The following is a 17307-nucleotide window of genomic DNA, read 5'->3' as shown; positions in this document are numbered from 1 at the left end:
TTATTTAATACTGAATTACTACTGCTAGCCTAACATGCATGCCTCGCTGTGCTCCTACGCGAGCACAGGGCTCTCTTTGCGTATTTCTGGGGTTTTCCTTGACTATGTGCTACCCTGCGTCTTTTTGTTTTCTTTTCATTTCTTTTCTACTAAATGCATGTTCCATGTTTCTTTTTCATGTTTTCCTACAAAATGCATGTTCACTGTGACGGCTGACCCTCTCGGGTAGCTGCCACAGGAACTTCAAGCCTCTGGCCGCGAGCAAGCAAGCCAGAGCCTTTGCGCCGCATCGCTCTGGCTTGCTTGCTCAGCAGGCCAGAGGTGGGCCTGACACTTGGTAGGACGGACGTTTTGAGTAACTTGAACAGGCATCCCATCGATAAGGTCAATAAACGGAGCCATGCGGCCAAAACGGGTCTCCGGCAATCCCATGAGGTGTTCAATATCTTGACGACTGAGATGAGACAAGGACCCCTTGAAATTAGCTACTATACGTAGAGGATGCTCTCCTGGAGGTAGATGGCGACCTGCCTCTTTGATAAACTCGTTGTTGATAGCAGTGCAAGTAATATTGTTGGGTCAGCATGCGAAGATGGAATTTTCCTCGGACTATATGGACAACGGGTTTCTCCTTACAGTCGGGGTGATACATTTTCTACCCAGTGCTCAGTGGCACCTCGAAATTATGCTCGCTGTAGGTGTTCACGGGCTCGTCGATGAGCCAGACGAAGATATCGGCTGGGTGGCCGTAGTGAGCGGGCGGCGCAGCCGGTGCGGCGGCGGCATCATGAAGGCGCGCTCTCCCTACAGCGACGAGAACAGCATGTCCCTCATGGCCCACGCGTTGTCGAATGTTGAAGTAGTCCTAGATCTCAGGACGACTGCAGGCGCTGTTGATGTTTACCGGTATTATAACACTGCCCTGTATTCCAGAGATGGCTGGTGTTGCACCTATGTTACTCGATGACAACCCTGAAGTAGGAGAATGTTGCACCAATGTTACTTGGTGACATCCGAAAAACAGCAATTCGTCGAACTGCGAATTGTAGTGAGATTTCCTACATGTTAAGGTTTTGGATCGGACATGTTAGAGGAAGGAATAACAGAGGAATATAACAGCGGAGGACAGCGTGAAGGTGCCGAAGGAAGAGGTCTTGGAGGAGGAAGGATGCCCGGAGGTACTTGTGTATTAGCAGTCAAAAGACGGAGTGAGGACTGGTGGTCCCTGGCGGGGGAGATAATCCCCCTTATTCTGCAACTAAATCAGTGGTCTACATTGTACGGGACAGCTCTATGAGCGAATCCCATGTTCTCCTGCAAAGCATCAGCACGTCGGAGATGCTCAACTTTAACAGCCTCCCACATTGAGGAACGTGCGTTGCTTGCTGGGTTGCAGCTTGCATAAGTTTAGGCATAATTATTATGACCTTAGCACTCGGCGTGGACAATTTGTGCCTTCACCGGTGGTGATCTTCTACCCCGTGTGGCTTATTTCGCCTGTAGGGTGATATGCCAAAAGTTGTCGTGCTAAATGTTTGGTCATTTAGTTTGAGCTATGGTGGGCTAATCAGGAAACCTTTCTTATGAAGGAGAAAACCTGTTCACCGATTATGTATGCTCTAAAGTGTTGTACGTATTGCTCGTGATCGCAGATATTTGCTTTGCGACTGTACGTGGCTAGTCAGGAAAACCTTCTTGTGAAGGAGAAACCTGTTCACCGATAGTTTGCATGTACTAGATTTTGTAGGTGTGTTTTGCACGTATTCACATTTTTATTTGTATCTTTGCGGTTTTGAGTGGCTACTCAGGAAAACCCTTTTTTTCTGGTTGGGATAAAACTTGTTCGCCGAGCGTACTTTACTCGAGCTTCTTGCTCGTGGATATTGAATGTTTTGCTCTTAGTTTTGTTTGTGTCTCCTTTCGGAAGTCTCGGTAACTTATTTTACTCCCGATTCTCTCCTTTTACATGAGTTGTTGAGAGGACGTAGCCATCTCAACAGGTAGGCTTATGAGCCTCCCAGTTTCCTCAATCTGGCCAAAGTATTACATTTTCAAGGCTTTGAGCCTCCCAGTCGCTTTAGACTGACAATTGCAACATAATATTGTTGACAATGGGGGGTTCCCACCGGCAAATTTTTAGTAGGCTACTCAAGATTGGCGACTCAATAAATCCAGCGAAATCATGAGTTGTGTTTCCACCGGCATATTTTGAGTAGGTGCGGCCTTTCGTCCATTCCAAAGAGCTGCTTGACGATGGAAGAGCTGGCAAACAGAACGCTAGTAGTTCTGCATAGGTTTCTGTCTCGAGGCTACGCATCATCTAGCGGCGGCGAGGACAGTGACGACACTGATGAAGCAGTGCAGTACGTGCTCAGTGGCAATGCCTGTACCAGTGGATTGTCTCCACCACTGTACGAAGATTGCGCTGCATCCGTGTTTTGGTTGTTGTCAGCGAAGTCCGCAAAATATGTCTGACGAGGAGCACTACTATCCTCTCTCTCAAAGATAGGCGTAGAGGAAACTAAAGCGGAAGGCTCGACAGAGTCATCACCGCCTAAGATGTTCTTCAAAGCATTGAATACGACTATGTCCATGTCGGCATTGCGAGCGTCCGTCTTGTTAGCAGCCTTGATGGTTTTCTTTTGCTCACGTGACAGTTCAAACCAACAAGGCTGGCCGGTTGATCCGACCACACGGTTGTTGTTAAATGCGACTATGAACTTGTACGCAACAGGCAAGTTGTTCTTCTTGTCGATGACTGCTTTCTCACTGCGAGACGTGGTGCCACCACACAGCGTCTTGAATTGCTCGAATACTCGCGTGTTAAGAAGGGCCGTCGACTCCCCCTTCTCTGCTGGGGTATCCAGCTCAACTCGCCATGCCTCGATGAGCTTCAGGATCTCCGTTGTAGTCCAGTTAGGCCCTCGAGCACGAGATTCGCCCTGCTGCTTCTGCTGCTTCTTCTTCGCCATGAGACCTTCTCCCCCGCCCCCTACTCAAGATTTTTTGCAGTAGCAGAAATCCTACTGCAAAAATCCGCACCTTCTGACGGGTTATTGAGTAGGAAAGTAATGAATCAGGTTAGGTTCTCAAAACCGCCTACTCAAGAGTTACCGGTGGGAACCCCCCCAATGTGATTTTATTTTAAAGCTTGTAGATTTTTCCTTACAGCTCAGCGACTTATAGTTCGCTTAGAGTAAATTTCTTTGCCATTTGTAGGAGCATGTAGCTCTAGAAGCATGGACTGCATCAACTTAATATCTTCCGTAACAACACAACTGTCCGCTTTAAATGTGCGGGGATCACATCTTTGGGAGGTATTTTATTTGTCTCTCCCTAGTGTCCTTATCGAGATGTTTCTCGTTTGTGAATAATTATGCTTATAGCATGCACTAGCGGAAGTATGTGTGCGACTGAATCCATTGAGAGATGGTCTATTTAGAACCTGACATTTTGTATATGTCTCATGTTTAGGAGTTTAATCCACCGGCAGAGCCTTTGTGGCATTTAATGTGGTGACTCTCGACAGCGATTTTTTTGCTTCAATGCTTTGGCTGTTCATGGTTCATGCCTTACATGCCATTGAGATCGGCGCTTTTTGCTTTTGGTTTTTGTGTCGTGGGTATTACAATAGTGGAGACATAGGACAGAGGCTTTGTGTGCTTGTCGTTGAGAGCAATGATTATTTGCCCTTTATTGTGATGTACATCGAAGTATTTCATTTCATGTTATCTCTTTTTTTTTCAGTATCTGACATTGACAGAGGCTTTGTGTGCTTGTCGTGTATGTTATTGAAATCGTACGCTATCGACAGAGGCTGTGTGTTGCTTGTCGCTCATTGCAAGGGGGTAGATTTTAGTTTTAGTTCATGGACAGAGGCTTCATGATTTTGATTTTGTATTTGGTTTGCTTGTTGTTCATATTCATGTGATATGTTATTTTGACAGAGGCATTGTGTAGCATGTCATGTAGGCAATTCAATTTATTGACAGAGGCTTCGTGTATATGAGCTTGTCGTTCATTTCCAGGTAGCAGCAGTATAGATGGACAGGGGCATTGAGTAGCATGTCCACTACTATATTCGTGCTGAAGGACTGTGACTTTGCGATGTCGTGCAAGTCTCTCATGGGCGTATTTACATGGAAGCTCTCTAAGGTAGCTTTCGCATGAAAAAGTGGAAGCAGCGGTATAGTATCTCGCTTTAAAGTACTACTACATGAGTACGAAAGGCTTGCCTGCCTTGTCAGGCGGTCTTACAGCTCATAGGGGCTCAGCCTGTGGCCGGCACAGCATGTAGCGCGTTTGGCGCGGAGTCCAGCGAATTTCTACTGGCTCTTATGCATAGCGTGGCAGACGTCCTGCTCAACGCAGCGCAGCAGCACGGTGGCTGGCGCAGTGGGCAACGTGGCCTCACAGCTCGGCAGTAGCCGGCTAGCACGGTATGTGTGTGACTCGTGCGGCGCTGCAGCTCAGTGGCTGGCGCAAGGGGGGCAGCATGGCCAAGTAGAGCAGCATGGCTCATGGGGGCAGCATGTCCTCATAGGGACAGCATGGCCTCGTAGGGGCAGCATGGCCTCGTAGCGGAAGTGGCTTGACACGTGGCAGCCGTCGAGCAGACGTGGTCCGCCGGGCTTGCTTGACACGTGGCAGCTTCGCGCGGGTCCTCTTGTTAGCGTTGGGCGCATGACCTGTTAAGGTTTTGGATCGGACATGTTAGAGGAAGGAATAGCAGAGGAATATAACAGCGGAGGACAGCGTGAAGGTGCCGAAGGAAGAGGTCTTGGAGGAGGAAGGATGCCCGGAGGTACTTGTGTATTAGCAGTCAAAAGACGGAGTGAGGACTGGTGGTCCCTGGCGGGGGAGATAATCCCCTTATTCTGCAACTAAATCAGTGGTCTACATTGTACAGGACAGCTTTTTGAGCGAATCCCATGTTCTCCTGCAAAGCATCAGCACGTCGGAGATGCTCAACTTTAACATGGTACACATACATTACTATCCGGATATAATAACACCGCTATCTAGCCAGGTTCGAGTAGCCCTCTGGCGTTCAGGAATGTTTTGTTTTTCAGATGTCCAACCCGTACGGCGTTCAGGAATGAACTCTCCGTATCATATTCTGAATTTGAATCTTTGCGGTTATGTCTCCGTCTCATATTCTAGTACCATGCTACATGGTACATGCACAGCGTGACAGGCTGTCACTGACAGCGCAATGGGGCGCTGCCCCAGTCCGCTTTCCGCTGGGACTTACATAACGGTATTTGTCGTGATCCAAATCGGCAGCATATGCTGACAAGGAACCAGCACTACAATGAACCGTTCATTGAACGGGTCGCCGCTTGACCGCCTGGTTGACGGCCCACCAGAAGTTCGCCCAGCTGGGGGCTCCATGAACTTGCTGCACGAGTTTACGAGCGCCAGGAGGCTCCGATGATTCCTTCGCTGTGCTGTTCGAACGAAATAGAATGCGTTGGGCTCCGACGACTTCATTTGTCAATTGGCCTTCGACAGCCACAGTCTCCTCAATTTTAAGCGTGACCAGAAACCAAGTCACCATGCGTCTGTATCACGCTCTACTTGTCGCTGGTGTCGCGCTGCTGGCCAGCAACGTTCAGGCTGAGTGCGATAAAATCATGCCTGTCCCTGCGGACCCAAGTGAATTCAAGCCGCCCAGCAGTTGGTCGGCGGGCACCCCGGTGACCCAGGACTCCACCCCGCCCCGGATGTTGGCGCCAGTCACGCTAGCCAGGGCTCCTATCCGTCGGACCACCCCGTGCAGCAGGACTCGACGGCTAACTCGAATGCCTCTGGTTCGAATGTTGGCGCCAGCCAGGCTAACCAGGGATCCTCGGACCACCCCGTCCAGCAAGACTCGACGGCTAACTCGAACGCCTCTGGTTCGGATACTCCTTCCAGCGACGACGATACTCCGCAGGGCAGTGTTGTCCCCGCCACGCCCGCTCCAGAAGTTGACGCCAGCCAGGCTAACCAGGGCTCCGGTTCGGATGCTCCGACCAGCCAGGACCAGGGTGCTGCTACCCCCACGCCGGTCAAGGATGGTGTCGCTACTCCTGATCCGATCTCTCAGTCCCACGATGGCGCCTCGAAGAAGACGGACGTTGCGTCGACGACGACCACCAAGGCCCCACGATCGTCTCGACCCCCACCCCTGCCAGCAACTCCAGTACGCCCGCCACGGTTTCGGGTGCCAACTCGAAGCTGTGCGCCAAGCCGCGCGTGGTCGTCACGGAGGTTGACGTCGGCGCCTCCGTCGAGAACAACGAGGACGAGGCTGCGCTCAAGGTTATCGCCATCGCTGCTCTGCCCTCGGGGGTTCTCGCATCGCCTTCCAGAGCGGTGACAACGTCATCGTGCGTGAGCTCGACGCCAACGACAAGCTCGTGAGCAGCAGCGCCGCCGTGAAGGTGCCGCTGCACGACTTCGGTGACATCTACGCCGACAAGAACGGCTTCGTCCTCGTCGGCACGAGGGACGCCGAGGGCGGCGGCACCCTCAACTGCGGCAACCCGAGCAACCTGTGTGGTACGGCTCCCAACCCGGCTGTGCCTTGCTACGACATGTACATGGTGCGCTACGATGGTTCAAAGGAGTCGTGGGCCACGAAGCTGACGTCGTCCAGCGCGTCGCTGCCACCGTACTCGTCGGGCAAGAGTGGCCCCAACGTCTACATGATCTGGTGGTACGCTCACCACGGCCGCATCGCGTTCGACGGCACCAACTGGGCCGCGTACTTCGGTGCTGCCATCTCGACGTCGGAGGGCGGCTGCATCAACATCCACCAGGGTGACCGCATGAAGGTGGTGAGCCCGTCGGGTGCCATCACGGACAGCAAGGACTCGTTCGACTGGGGCTGCTCGCACTCGGGCTACGAGCGCATCACATACGACGAGCGCTCCAAGAGCTTCGCGACGATCTGTAAGACGGACAGCAACAACCGCCTCATGCCGCCCAACAACTGGGACGCCACGATCTACCCGGTGAACCTGGCTGCCGCCGACCTTGGTGACATCGTGCCGGACTCGGTTGCGTCGAGCAACAAGTACTGGTCGGCGGTGAGCAACGGCGACGGCGACAACGCCAAGGTGCACCTGATCCACTACGACCTCAAGTCGAAGGCCAGCGAGGACATCGTTCTGGGCGGCACCGACGCGAACGAGCGTGCTCCCCACCTTGCCCCCATTGGCAAGGACGGCATGCTCGCTATGTGGGAGGGCAGCTCGTCGGGCGGCGACCTCCAGGAGGGCGGTGACCGCACGATCTACGCCCAGGTGCTTGACCGCGCGACGGGCAAGACGATCAGCGAGAAGATCACGGTGGACAAGTCGGTGGTGGGCAACCGCTACCAGGCTCTGAAGAGCTACCCGGACGGCAGTGTGGCGTACCTGTCGAAGGGTAAGACGGACACGTCGGTGCAGGTCGTGCGCTTCTTCGGATGTTAGAAGGGAAGGACAGTCCTCGCTTGTGGGAAACAAACGTGTGTGTTAGAGTGAAATTAATGGAAGTAGACATGTACTACTACAATTGGTGTGGAAAATGCGTTGGATGATTGTGTCGATCCCGCTAGTGAGCACATTGTGTACGCGAAGAGGTTAAAAAGTTTGTATAGTCCGCGCAGTGCTGGAAACTCGAAGTGAAAAAAACAACAACTATAGTGCATCGAAACGGCCATGCTCGTACCGGTACAGATAACACCACTGTCAGCGGAGGGGAACGTATGCACGGTGAGAGCACTGGTGCCCTATTGTATTAAGTTAACCCCCTGTATCAGACACGATTTGCGAAAATGCTTATCCTGTATTAGACACGTTAAGGAATTTACACGTCGTTTTAGTATGGGCCTATACAAAGCCGAAGTAAAGGGGGGATAGGTGTAGATCCCATCATTCCTGGAGCATTCCACTTGATTTTGTATTTTCAGAAAATAAGTTCGCAAAGGTTTTCTACAAATCAATGTTGTGTATTGTAGATGCGTTCACACACCACTCATTCGAAGATCATTCAGAAATCCCCCCGACAGCGCGCGGATCTCTTGCTGCCGGTCCTATCCGCGTACAACCGCGCACAAGCACCACTTCCAGATGCTACGATGGCATTCCGAGCACGCTGGAAGAAGTTAACGAAGGCCGGCTGGACGTCGAAGAGACCCGCAGGATTGTCCGATGACCACACGTACATGAAGCCTGGTAAAACAAAGAATGACGTCGAAAACGAGGACGTTTTCGTCGGTGCTGAGGCTCTGATGAAATATCTGGACCATTGTGACCGCGGTACGTTTATGTTGCTATCTAAATTCTGTCGCAGTGATGCATCTAATGTACACAAGTGACAATAGTCACTTGTGCATGACAACGGTCACAAGTGACAACTGTCACTTGTGCGTGACAATAGTCACTAGTGGTTCTAACAGACAGATATCTGTTAGAAGATAGCTACTTCCTCACAATGGTGTAAGTTACACCAATGGATACATTGAAGTGGGTCACCACAATGAGTGGTCCACACCTACCTAAAAGATCCTATTGGTAGAAAGCAGCATCTTTCTACCAATTAGAGACGTGCATATTGGCGGGGCTCTGGCAGCCAGCCGCTGTCAACCCCTATCATAGATGATAAACAGTTTTAGCAGATTTAGGAGGAAGATCAATTTACAAACAATACAGTTCTCATTTTACCTTAAACTAGCTACTTGGTGTTTTATTTGATTTACATTATACTTGTGGACTCAAGTATAATTCATTCAAATCATTAATAAACTCTTACGCTTCCTCATACACGTGGCGCGACGTGTAAGCTAAAGTAGTGAGCCAAAGTAGGTCCACTACACCTGGTAGCACTTTGTAGTCCGTCCAACGACCGACTACGTGACGTTCGTACAGGGTGTACGAACGCGGAGCCGAGAACCCCGTGAGCACGGAGGTGCCCATGGAGAGCTCCAATACGCCTGCAACGCATGTTGCACGCGCGGACTGCCCCCACCTGTCAGATCCAGAGTGGGAGGCCCTCCAACGACTGTCAACAGTCATCGGAGAGGCGGCGATGGCTACGATGCTGCGTACGATATCGCCGACAGAGCAACATGGTGTTGCTCTGGGGTTCATCATGATGGAGCAGCGCGATGCTGCTTCCTCAGCGACGGCGTCGTCAGGGACGACACCGCGTGCTCAACCATTAAAGTTGAACGTGAACAATTACGTGGGAAGAGAGGGCGAGCCTCTCCTCCGATGGCTTGTCGAACTCGACACAGCCATAGCGGCTCGACGCATCGTCGACCCGCTGTCGAAGGTCGCGTTCGCCATGTCCTGCCTTGGCGGACGCGCAAGGAGTTGGGCGTATGGACGCCGACTCTCTGATCCAACTTGCTTCAGCACGTACGAAGTGTTCAAAGAGGAGCTCAAACAAGCGTTTGAGCCCCCGCAAAACGAGTTCCGGTCGAGGGCGGAGTTCCTCGACCTACAGCAGGGTAAGCATGACGTCCGTGCTTACGCGCAGCGTGCACGGTACTTGGTCTCGAACATCGTGACCAACCCGATAGACGTGGCGACTAAAGTCGTCACGTTCATGAAAGGACTTAGAGATGGGCCTGTGAAGACCTATCTCTTCCGAGAGTACCCGAGTACTCTCGAAGCTGCGATTACTCTCGCAATACAAGAAGAGTTTAGCCTGCGACAGGCTAAACTGCATGCGAACGTGCCGAGGTCGCAACCGCGCCCGGTAGTCAGCACGGGAGGTCCGGAACCAATGGACCTCTCGAATGCAACGGCTGCTGGTCACCAGCAGCACGGAAGTAATGTGCGATGCTTCCGTTGCGGAGGGATCGGTCACTTTGCCAGAGAGTGCACGGCTCCCGTGCACTACAATGGTGGCCGTCGTGGCGATACCGGGCATCGCCGCGAACAAACAAAAAACGTGAACATCCAGTAGGCGCGGGGCGCCCTACTGGTAATGCAGTTACGCGTGCCGACATTGGGCACGCGACACTGAGGACTGCAGCCCCCAGTGAGATCAGATCTCACTGCAAGAAGCAAGATGACAGGCCGAACCTGGTCACCTTGAAGGTAACGTCGAAGAGAGCGAGTGACTCTTTTCGAGCTTTGGTAGATTCAGGCGCGTCGAACAACTTTGTTCGACTGCGGAGTTTACCTAGTCTTGACTTCGAGGAGGTAAAGATACCTCGAAGTCTTCTGGAAGTTCGATTGGCAACAGGTGCCATCGTGAAGACCGAGAAGCGCGTCGTGAACGTGCGCTTCTCGTACAAACAACGAACATTTGTCGAACACTTTATCGTCCTGGACCTGGACGATAAGTTCGACGTTGTTATGGGCATGCCATGGCTAGCACGGCATGATCCGGTAATTGATTGGAAGAAGCGCACGCTCGTGCGCTTCGGTCGCGACTGCGAAACAGAGAGCGATGGCCCTATTACCGCAGTGCACGCACCAGCAGGTGCGCGCGGCTCACCAGCAGGTGCGCGCGGCTCACCAGCAGGTGCGCGCGGCTCACCAGTCGAGACAGCGCTTAATGCCGCTGTCCCGGAGTGCCCAAGGGGTGCGCGAGGATGCGCACAAGTGGGATCCACGTCGGCAATGCTGCCGACGTCGGAAGGAAAAGATGTGTCGGTTCCGGGAACCAACACTCGCGTTCAAGTACGCATGGGGCAGTCCCTGACCCGAAGAGGTCAGGTCGACGACGACGCGTCAACTCCCGGAGTCGACGCACCCTCGGTCATGAGGGGCTCCGCCAATAACTGGCGTCGAGGTGACAAAGGCGTGTCAACTCCGGGAATTGACGCTGCAAACAGTACGGACGGTTGCAAACGTCCCGTACTGACGCAATTTGCATGCTGTCGTGCAGCCGGGCTGCACGAAGAAACATGCGGTCAAGCCGGGCTTGATACCGCGCGCCCGCGGACAGGGTCCGCCGGCAAACAACCGTCCATGGCCGGGCCTGGACCAGAAGAACCACCGTGCGGAGCCGGGCTCCGCACAACAAGAAGACGGCGCATGCGAAAAACGCTGCGCAAGTCTCGGTCCGGGACCGAGACGCTACAAGAACCGTCTGCCGGGCAAACCGAGGCGGTGACGCCGAGCGTCGAGACGCTACAAGAACTGTCTGCCGGGCAAACCGAGGCGGTGACGCCGGGCGTCGAGACGCTGAACGTCTTGACGCGTACCGATACTGGATTCCAGTATCAGGAAATGGAACTCGCTAATCCTCCGACGAGGGCGTCGGAGTTGACTTCGCTTCCAGTCATGAGCTGGAAGCGCTTCACGCGCGACTTGCACGATGGACGCATCGAGCAAGTCTGCGTTCTTTCGAACAGCGAAAGAACGGAGAGCGAAGAGCTGCGACAGCTCTTCATGGGAAGTACCGCTGAGAGTGAAGACACTCTCAGTGCGAAGACGAAGCGAGAGCGCTTCGAGGAACAAGGTTGGGACTCGCTGAAGTCGAGCCCCTATTACGAATTATTGAGGGAGTACAAAGATGTACTCCCGGAAGAAATTCCTGCGGAGCTTCTGCAGGATAAGGGAATTCAGCACGAGATTGATCTCGTGCGAGCACGAAGTATTGTGTCAGGCGGCAGTGGCCACTGCCGCGAGAGTAAGTAAAAGCGATCGACGACTTCTTTGAAAGTCGTCGCAAAGCTGGACAAGTGCGGGAATCGAAGTCCCCGCACAGTGCTCCGACGTTCTGTGTAAAAAAGCCACAGGGCGGATGGCGCATCGTTCATGCGTAGAACAAGCTGAACGATGCGACGGTACCGGCGCAGACGCCGATACCACGAAAAGATGTCATCATCGATTCGATGGCTGGGATCACCGTTTACAGTGCTCTCGACTTGCGAGATGGATTCTATCATATCCTAATGCGTGAGAGCGACATCCCTCTTACGGCAGTGAGCACACCAAGTGGTATGATCTGGGAGTGGCTAGTAATGCCGCAGGGGCTCAAGAACGCCCTTGCGACCTTCAACAGGTGCGTGACGCACTTGTTGCGCTCGGTGCGCGACTTCGCACCGAGCTACTTCGATGATGTGTTCATCCACAGCCGGGCTGTGGACGGAAAGACCGACGTAGAGATGCACCGGGTGCATCTCCGGAACCTACTTGAGCTTATGCGAAAGCATAAGCTCTGCGCGAACATGAAGAAGTGTATCTTCGGGGCAAGCGAGATACCCGTCCTCAGGTGTCTCGTAGGGAAGAATGGTGTTCGCCCTGACCCGGAAAAGGTCAGAGTGATTAATGAATGGCCAACGCCTTCAAGTGTCAAGGAACTGAGGCAGTTCCTTGGCTTGGCCACGTACTTGTGCAAGTACGTGGAGGATTACGCGGGCAAGATCCGTCCGCTGTCACAACTTCTGAAGAAAGAAGTTGTGTGGAATTGGACACCCGATTGCCAAAAGGCATTCGATACAGTCAAGCGGGGCTTGACTGAGGCACCGATCTTGGCTGTGGCTGACCAAGACCGTCCATTCCACGTCGTATGTAACGCATCCGACTTCGCGATCGGATGTGCGTTGATGCAGCACGATCACGAGGGCCGTGATCGTGTCGTCTACTACCAATCGCGTCAGCTGAAGCCAGCTGAGCGCAACTATCCGGTGCATGACAAGGAACTCCTTGCCATGAAATACGCACTCGCAAAGTTTCGAGTGTATTTGCTTGGAAGTAGACCGTTTGTGGTCTACACCGACCATGCATCACTGTGTACTGCACTGAAGTCGCCACACATATCACAAAGAATGGCGAGATGGCTCTCATTCTTTGCGGAGTATAACTCCGGGTCGAATACAAACCCGGAAGATTGAATGTGGTGGCCGACGCGTTATCACGTCGGCGAGACTACGCGTTATCACGTCGGCCAGACTACGCAGAAGTTGCTGACGTCAATGCCATTGACGTCACGCGATCGAGCAAACCCACATCGTCTCTGTTGGACGACGTGAAGGCCGCGTACGCGCACGACGCGGACGCGAAACTCTTGCTGGCCTATGGCACAACACCTTCTGACAAGGCTCGTCAGAAGCTGCCCAAGCACCTTCGTTGCGCGTGCACACCGCTATCGGGTGCACGACGGATTACTGCTTTACAGTGCAGTCGACGACAACGCGGATCGCGTTGTCGTGCCGAATGACCATGACCTGCGACTCAGGATCATGTACGAGTACCACGATGTCCCGACTGCGAGACATCTCGGACGTGACAAGACATACGTCCTTCTCACGCGTGACTTCTACTGGTACCACCAGTATAAGTGGGTGCGCAAGTACATCCGTGCTTGCGAGGCGTGCCAACGCGTAAAGCCTGCGCCGTTTGCGCAGGCTCCATTGCAATCACTACCGACTCCGTCGGAGTGTTGGAAGTCCATGTCATTGGACTTCATCTTTGGTCTCCCCCCGGACAGCGGAGGGAATACCGGTGTTGGACCGCTTCAGCAAGATGGTACATATTGCAGCGGTGCCGGCAGAAGTGACTGCGAAGCAGACGGCCCGTCTGTTCGTCGACATGGTGTTCAAACACCATGGCATGCCGTCCGACATAGTGTCGGACCGAGACCCACGCTTCACAGCGAACCTGTGGCAAGAAGTGTTTACACTTCTTGGGAGCCAGCTTTCAATGTCGACTGCGGATCATCCGCAGACGGACGGTCAAACCGAGCGCGTGAATCGCGTGCTCGTCGATATTTTGAAGAGCTACGCTCACTCGTTCCAATACTGGAGCGAGTGCTTATCGATGGCAGAGTTTGCCATCAACAACTCAGTGCATGCCTCGACAGGGCATACACCGTTCTTCGTGAATGCCATGCGGCATCCCCGTCTGCCGAGTTTACTCGGAGTGGTGGCTCCCACTTTAAGTGGGGGAGGATCTACGACTGCAATACAGCAGCCGCAGAAAACCGCTGACACTTGCAAAGTGTCAGCTGCAACAATGAACAAACCACATGAGTCTGCGCACTGTAGAATGGACCCATTGGAATTACGTTATTGAGCAGTTTTATGTGCGCAATTTATCAAGGCAGGCTGCAACCATCAGATTCGTTGATAGGACTATTATGAGGATGAAAGCTTGACTTCGACGACGACGATGAAGATATGGAGGGCGAGGAGGACTCGCCCTCAAAGCGCAAAGACTCAGTGTCGAGCGAATCGCTCGACCCTCATGCCAACAACATTCGCCCGCGTGAAGGGGACGAATCGGACGCTTCGAGTTCGAAGCGTTCGCGTACTGAGAGCGATACCCCACTCGCTTCCGCTGGAACTCTCAGTACTCCGCGCGCTGCTGCTGCAGCGCGTGATGTCAAAGCTCAAGGCTCTCCGCGCGCGATCCGTGGATGCCGTCCGCGTCCGAGATCCCGGACCGGTATGGGAACTCGGTACCTCCGAATGAGGTGCCGCTGTACGTGTGCAGCGCCATCAAAGATGACGCCGTGGCTGCCGAGCTGCACTGTGATGGGGAAACGCATCAAAGGCGCGATTACTACATCGGACTCTTTCATGAGCTCCGATGGTTTCAAAGCAAGAATACATCTTCTCGCAGCAAAGTGCCCGAGTGGCAGGCACTTTGTCAAAGTTGGAATGCTTTTGTTGAGAACTTCAACAAGAAGCCGAGTGCTTACCGTGATCGGATTAAGCAAGCGCGTGATCGCTTCGAGACATACTCGATGCGTGGAAAGTTGGAGCAACTCCACGTTGTTGCGGAGGAGGCTCGGGTGCCGTGCGCTGTGCCCGAGGGCTTTCAGTGCGCGAAGTGCTTCCATGGCGCGGTCCGCTTGAGCGACCGCGATCTGAACGGGTACACGTCGTTCCGTGTGCCCGAGAGTCTCAAAGAGCTCCGTGCTAAGTTCTTAGCACGTGAGGGTTCGGGCGCTGGCGATGATCGCAGCGCTCGTATTACTTCCGCTGCACCAGCGCGTACTGCTCCTCGTACGCCCTCACCATTTCCGGAACGTCCTCCAGCAAGACGTTCCGCGGCTCCCATATATCTCGATGGGGAGGAAATCCCCTCCAACGAATACGAAAACGAGCCCCTTGAGGGTTCGTTTTCGGGATACTATGGTCAACAATCCGATCAACAATCCAGCGGGTTGAGCCGCGGGCGTCACGGATCGGCGGTGGCGGGGGTGGGAACACGCCCCGGGTATGATCAGCCCCGGGCTGATCAGTATGCGCCTCTCCACGACCGGGTGACCGCCGTGGAGCGTTTGCAGGGCGCCGAGTTCGCCGCCCTGAAACAGGAGCTGGCGAACCAGAAGGCCCAAGTCGCGGTGGTCTCGCAGACCGCCTCGAATATCCAGGTCGAGCTGGGGACCCAGATGAAGGGGTTGCTCCAGCGCGTCCGCGCGCTGGAGGAGAGGCTGCTCGTCGCCGAGGCCAAGTCCTCCGCTTCTGCCTCGGCTCCTGCCGAGGCTTCGGGTCAGCCGAGCTAGATGGCTCGTGCTGCAGGTATGGCTTCAGCCGTCCGACGTAAAAGGTCGGATGGAGGCGCATGCTAGACGGTATGTCTAGCGTGTAAGCGTTGCCGTGCCGTGCCAACACAGTGAACGGCCCGATGAAGCGCGGAGCAAGCAAGCTTGCTCGCAATCCGAAACTGCATGTTTAGGCAGGTTTTGAGTAGCTAACAAAACCAATGAACTAACTTTGAATTCATTTGTGTTGCATCTGCCCACATTGTCTGCGTTCAGCATCTGTTGATCCACAGAAGCTGCTATTGCGTCTTGGACAAACCGAATTACGACTTGTCTTTTGGTAATGAAGTTGATTGCATCCGAGCTGAAGTCATTCAGCTCGCTCTCCGCTAGAGGCCCGGCCTCTGCGTGGTTCTTCGCGGTGTCTGCGCCCTACGCAGACCCGTGGTCTTTGTCCTTGTTGTTGGAGGAGTCTGCACCCTGCGCGCCAAATCAATAGTACCCCCAAATTTGAAGTACGTTTTTGGCAGTTGCTCAGCCTCCAGAACGAGTTGAGCGCTGCTATTTAGATATGTAGTCCCTACTGTGGGTACTATTAGGGGTGTTGTGCTAACAATCGGGATATCGGACTCCTTAACAGGGCTCCCATACAAAAAACACTTTTGGCTACTGCGACACGAAATAGTACCAGGCACTTTTTTGGTCAACCATACAAACTTCTATATTAAAATAGAGCTGGTTAATAGGTTGTCAGTCCACCCCTCGCCTTAACTACGACAAGGCACCGGCGGGGCGTCGACTCAACTAAGTGTTGCAAGTACTCCTTCTCAATCGACTCCCAGGCTAATAGAATAGCCTTTTCGAGCTCTGCAACTGCGTTGTACTGTCGTCCATGCGCGTAGACACGTGAAGCCATCTTGCCCCAGACGTTCTCGATCGGGTTACAGTCGGGGGATCGCGCGGGCCACTCCATGCGCTTGACGTCCATCTCATCCATGAACTCCTTCGTCTCTCTGGAGACGTGGATCGACGCATTATCCTGTTGAAACAGGAAATCCGTGCCGCGATGCTTGTGGGCAAACAGGAGTGGCCAGAGTTCTGGCGACCGCGCAGCTGGCTCTTCCCCTCGGCGCTGACCCCCCCCCCCCCAGACCATCACACAGCCACCCCCATTCTGGCGCCGGATGTACGACTGGGCCGGACGGCGCAGGTCCCTCCAGTAGTACTTGTAGCCGTCCGGCCCATCCAGATTAAACTTTTTTCGTCTGAAAAAATAGTGTAATCCCATGTGGCTACAGTAAAAACAATTAGCAATATTTCTTGCAAGAAATAAGTCAAAAAGGGTAATTGCCTGGGGTCAGGATGTGCGTCTCAGCCCACAGCATCCTTGCCTGCTTGTGCGCGGCCGTAAGAGGCAATGTCTGGTCCATCTTAGTGTAGACAAGAAAGTCCACGTCGTGCAGCAGCCTCTGCACCGTGCAGACAGAGGCCTTGCAGCCGTACGTCGACTTGACCTCTGCCGCCGTGTGTGCTCCTGTAGCTGCAGCCCTCACCAGCAGCCTGGTTTCCCTCTCGCTGAGAGACGCCTGCCGTCCTGCCTTGCCTGCCTTGGTCGTGTCGGTGTCGGTCTGTGGCCCTCTCTCCTCGGCAACGACCCTCCTCAAGCTGGTCCGTGCGCGGCCGGTTCGGCGCTCAATCTCGTGCAGCGACAGCCCCGCGTCGGCCGGTCCGACGATCCACCAGTGCTCTTCCTTGCTCAAGGCCTTGGCGCGGCCCATTTAATAATGAGAGCGAGGAGGGAGGCCCCGGGCGCGCACGACCGCTGATCACAATGCACTCTGTGCCATCCGTTTACTAGCTACTGACCTTCACAATTTTAAT

The 17307-nt window shown here is 53.8% G+C and overlaps 3 protein-coding genes across 3 annotated transcripts; 1 reads left to right on the top strand and 2 right to left on the bottom strand.

The window, feature by feature from the left end:
• Positions 1-2309: 2309 nt before the first annotated feature.
• IUM83_10350 (Erythroid differentiation-related factor 1) lies at positions 2310-2972 on the bottom strand (the record flags this gene model as incomplete). Its single annotated transcript, XM_067934845.1, has 1 exon — positions 2310-2972. One exon carries the CDS (start codon positions 2970-2972, stop codon positions 2310-2312), a length of 663 nt encoding a protein of 220 aa, XP_067781387.1.
• A 2708-nt stretch (positions 2973-5680) lies between these two features.
• Positions 5681-7463, top strand: IUM83_10349 (GPI-anchored protein; the record flags this gene model as incomplete). The annotated part of the gene is made up of 3 exons (XM_067934844.1): positions 5681-6062; positions 6146-6306; positions 6357-7463. 3 exons carry the CDS (start codon positions 5681-5683, stop codon positions 7461-7463), a joined length of 1650 nt encoding a protein of 549 aa, XP_067781479.1.
• An 8702-nt stretch (positions 7464-16165) lies between these two features.
• On the bottom strand, positions 16166-17204 carry IUM83_10348 (putative retroelement; the record flags this gene model as incomplete). The annotated part of the gene is made up of 2 exons (XM_067934843.1): positions 16166-16691; positions 16807-17204. 2 exons carry the CDS (start codon positions 17202-17204, stop codon positions 16166-16168), a joined length of 924 nt encoding a protein of 307 aa, XP_067781478.1.
• Positions 17205-17307: the final 103 nt, after the last annotated feature.

Source organism: Phytophthora cinnamomi, assembly GCF_018691715.1.
Source record: "Phytophthora cinnamomi strain GKB4 chromosome Unknown Contig117, whole genome shotgun sequence".
NCBI lineage: Eukaryota > Oomycota > Peronosporomycetes > Peronosporales > Peronosporaceae > Phytophthora > Phytophthora cinnamomi.
Note: the sequence above shows the minus strand (reverse complement) of the source record. Positions and strands in the feature narration are given on the sequence as shown.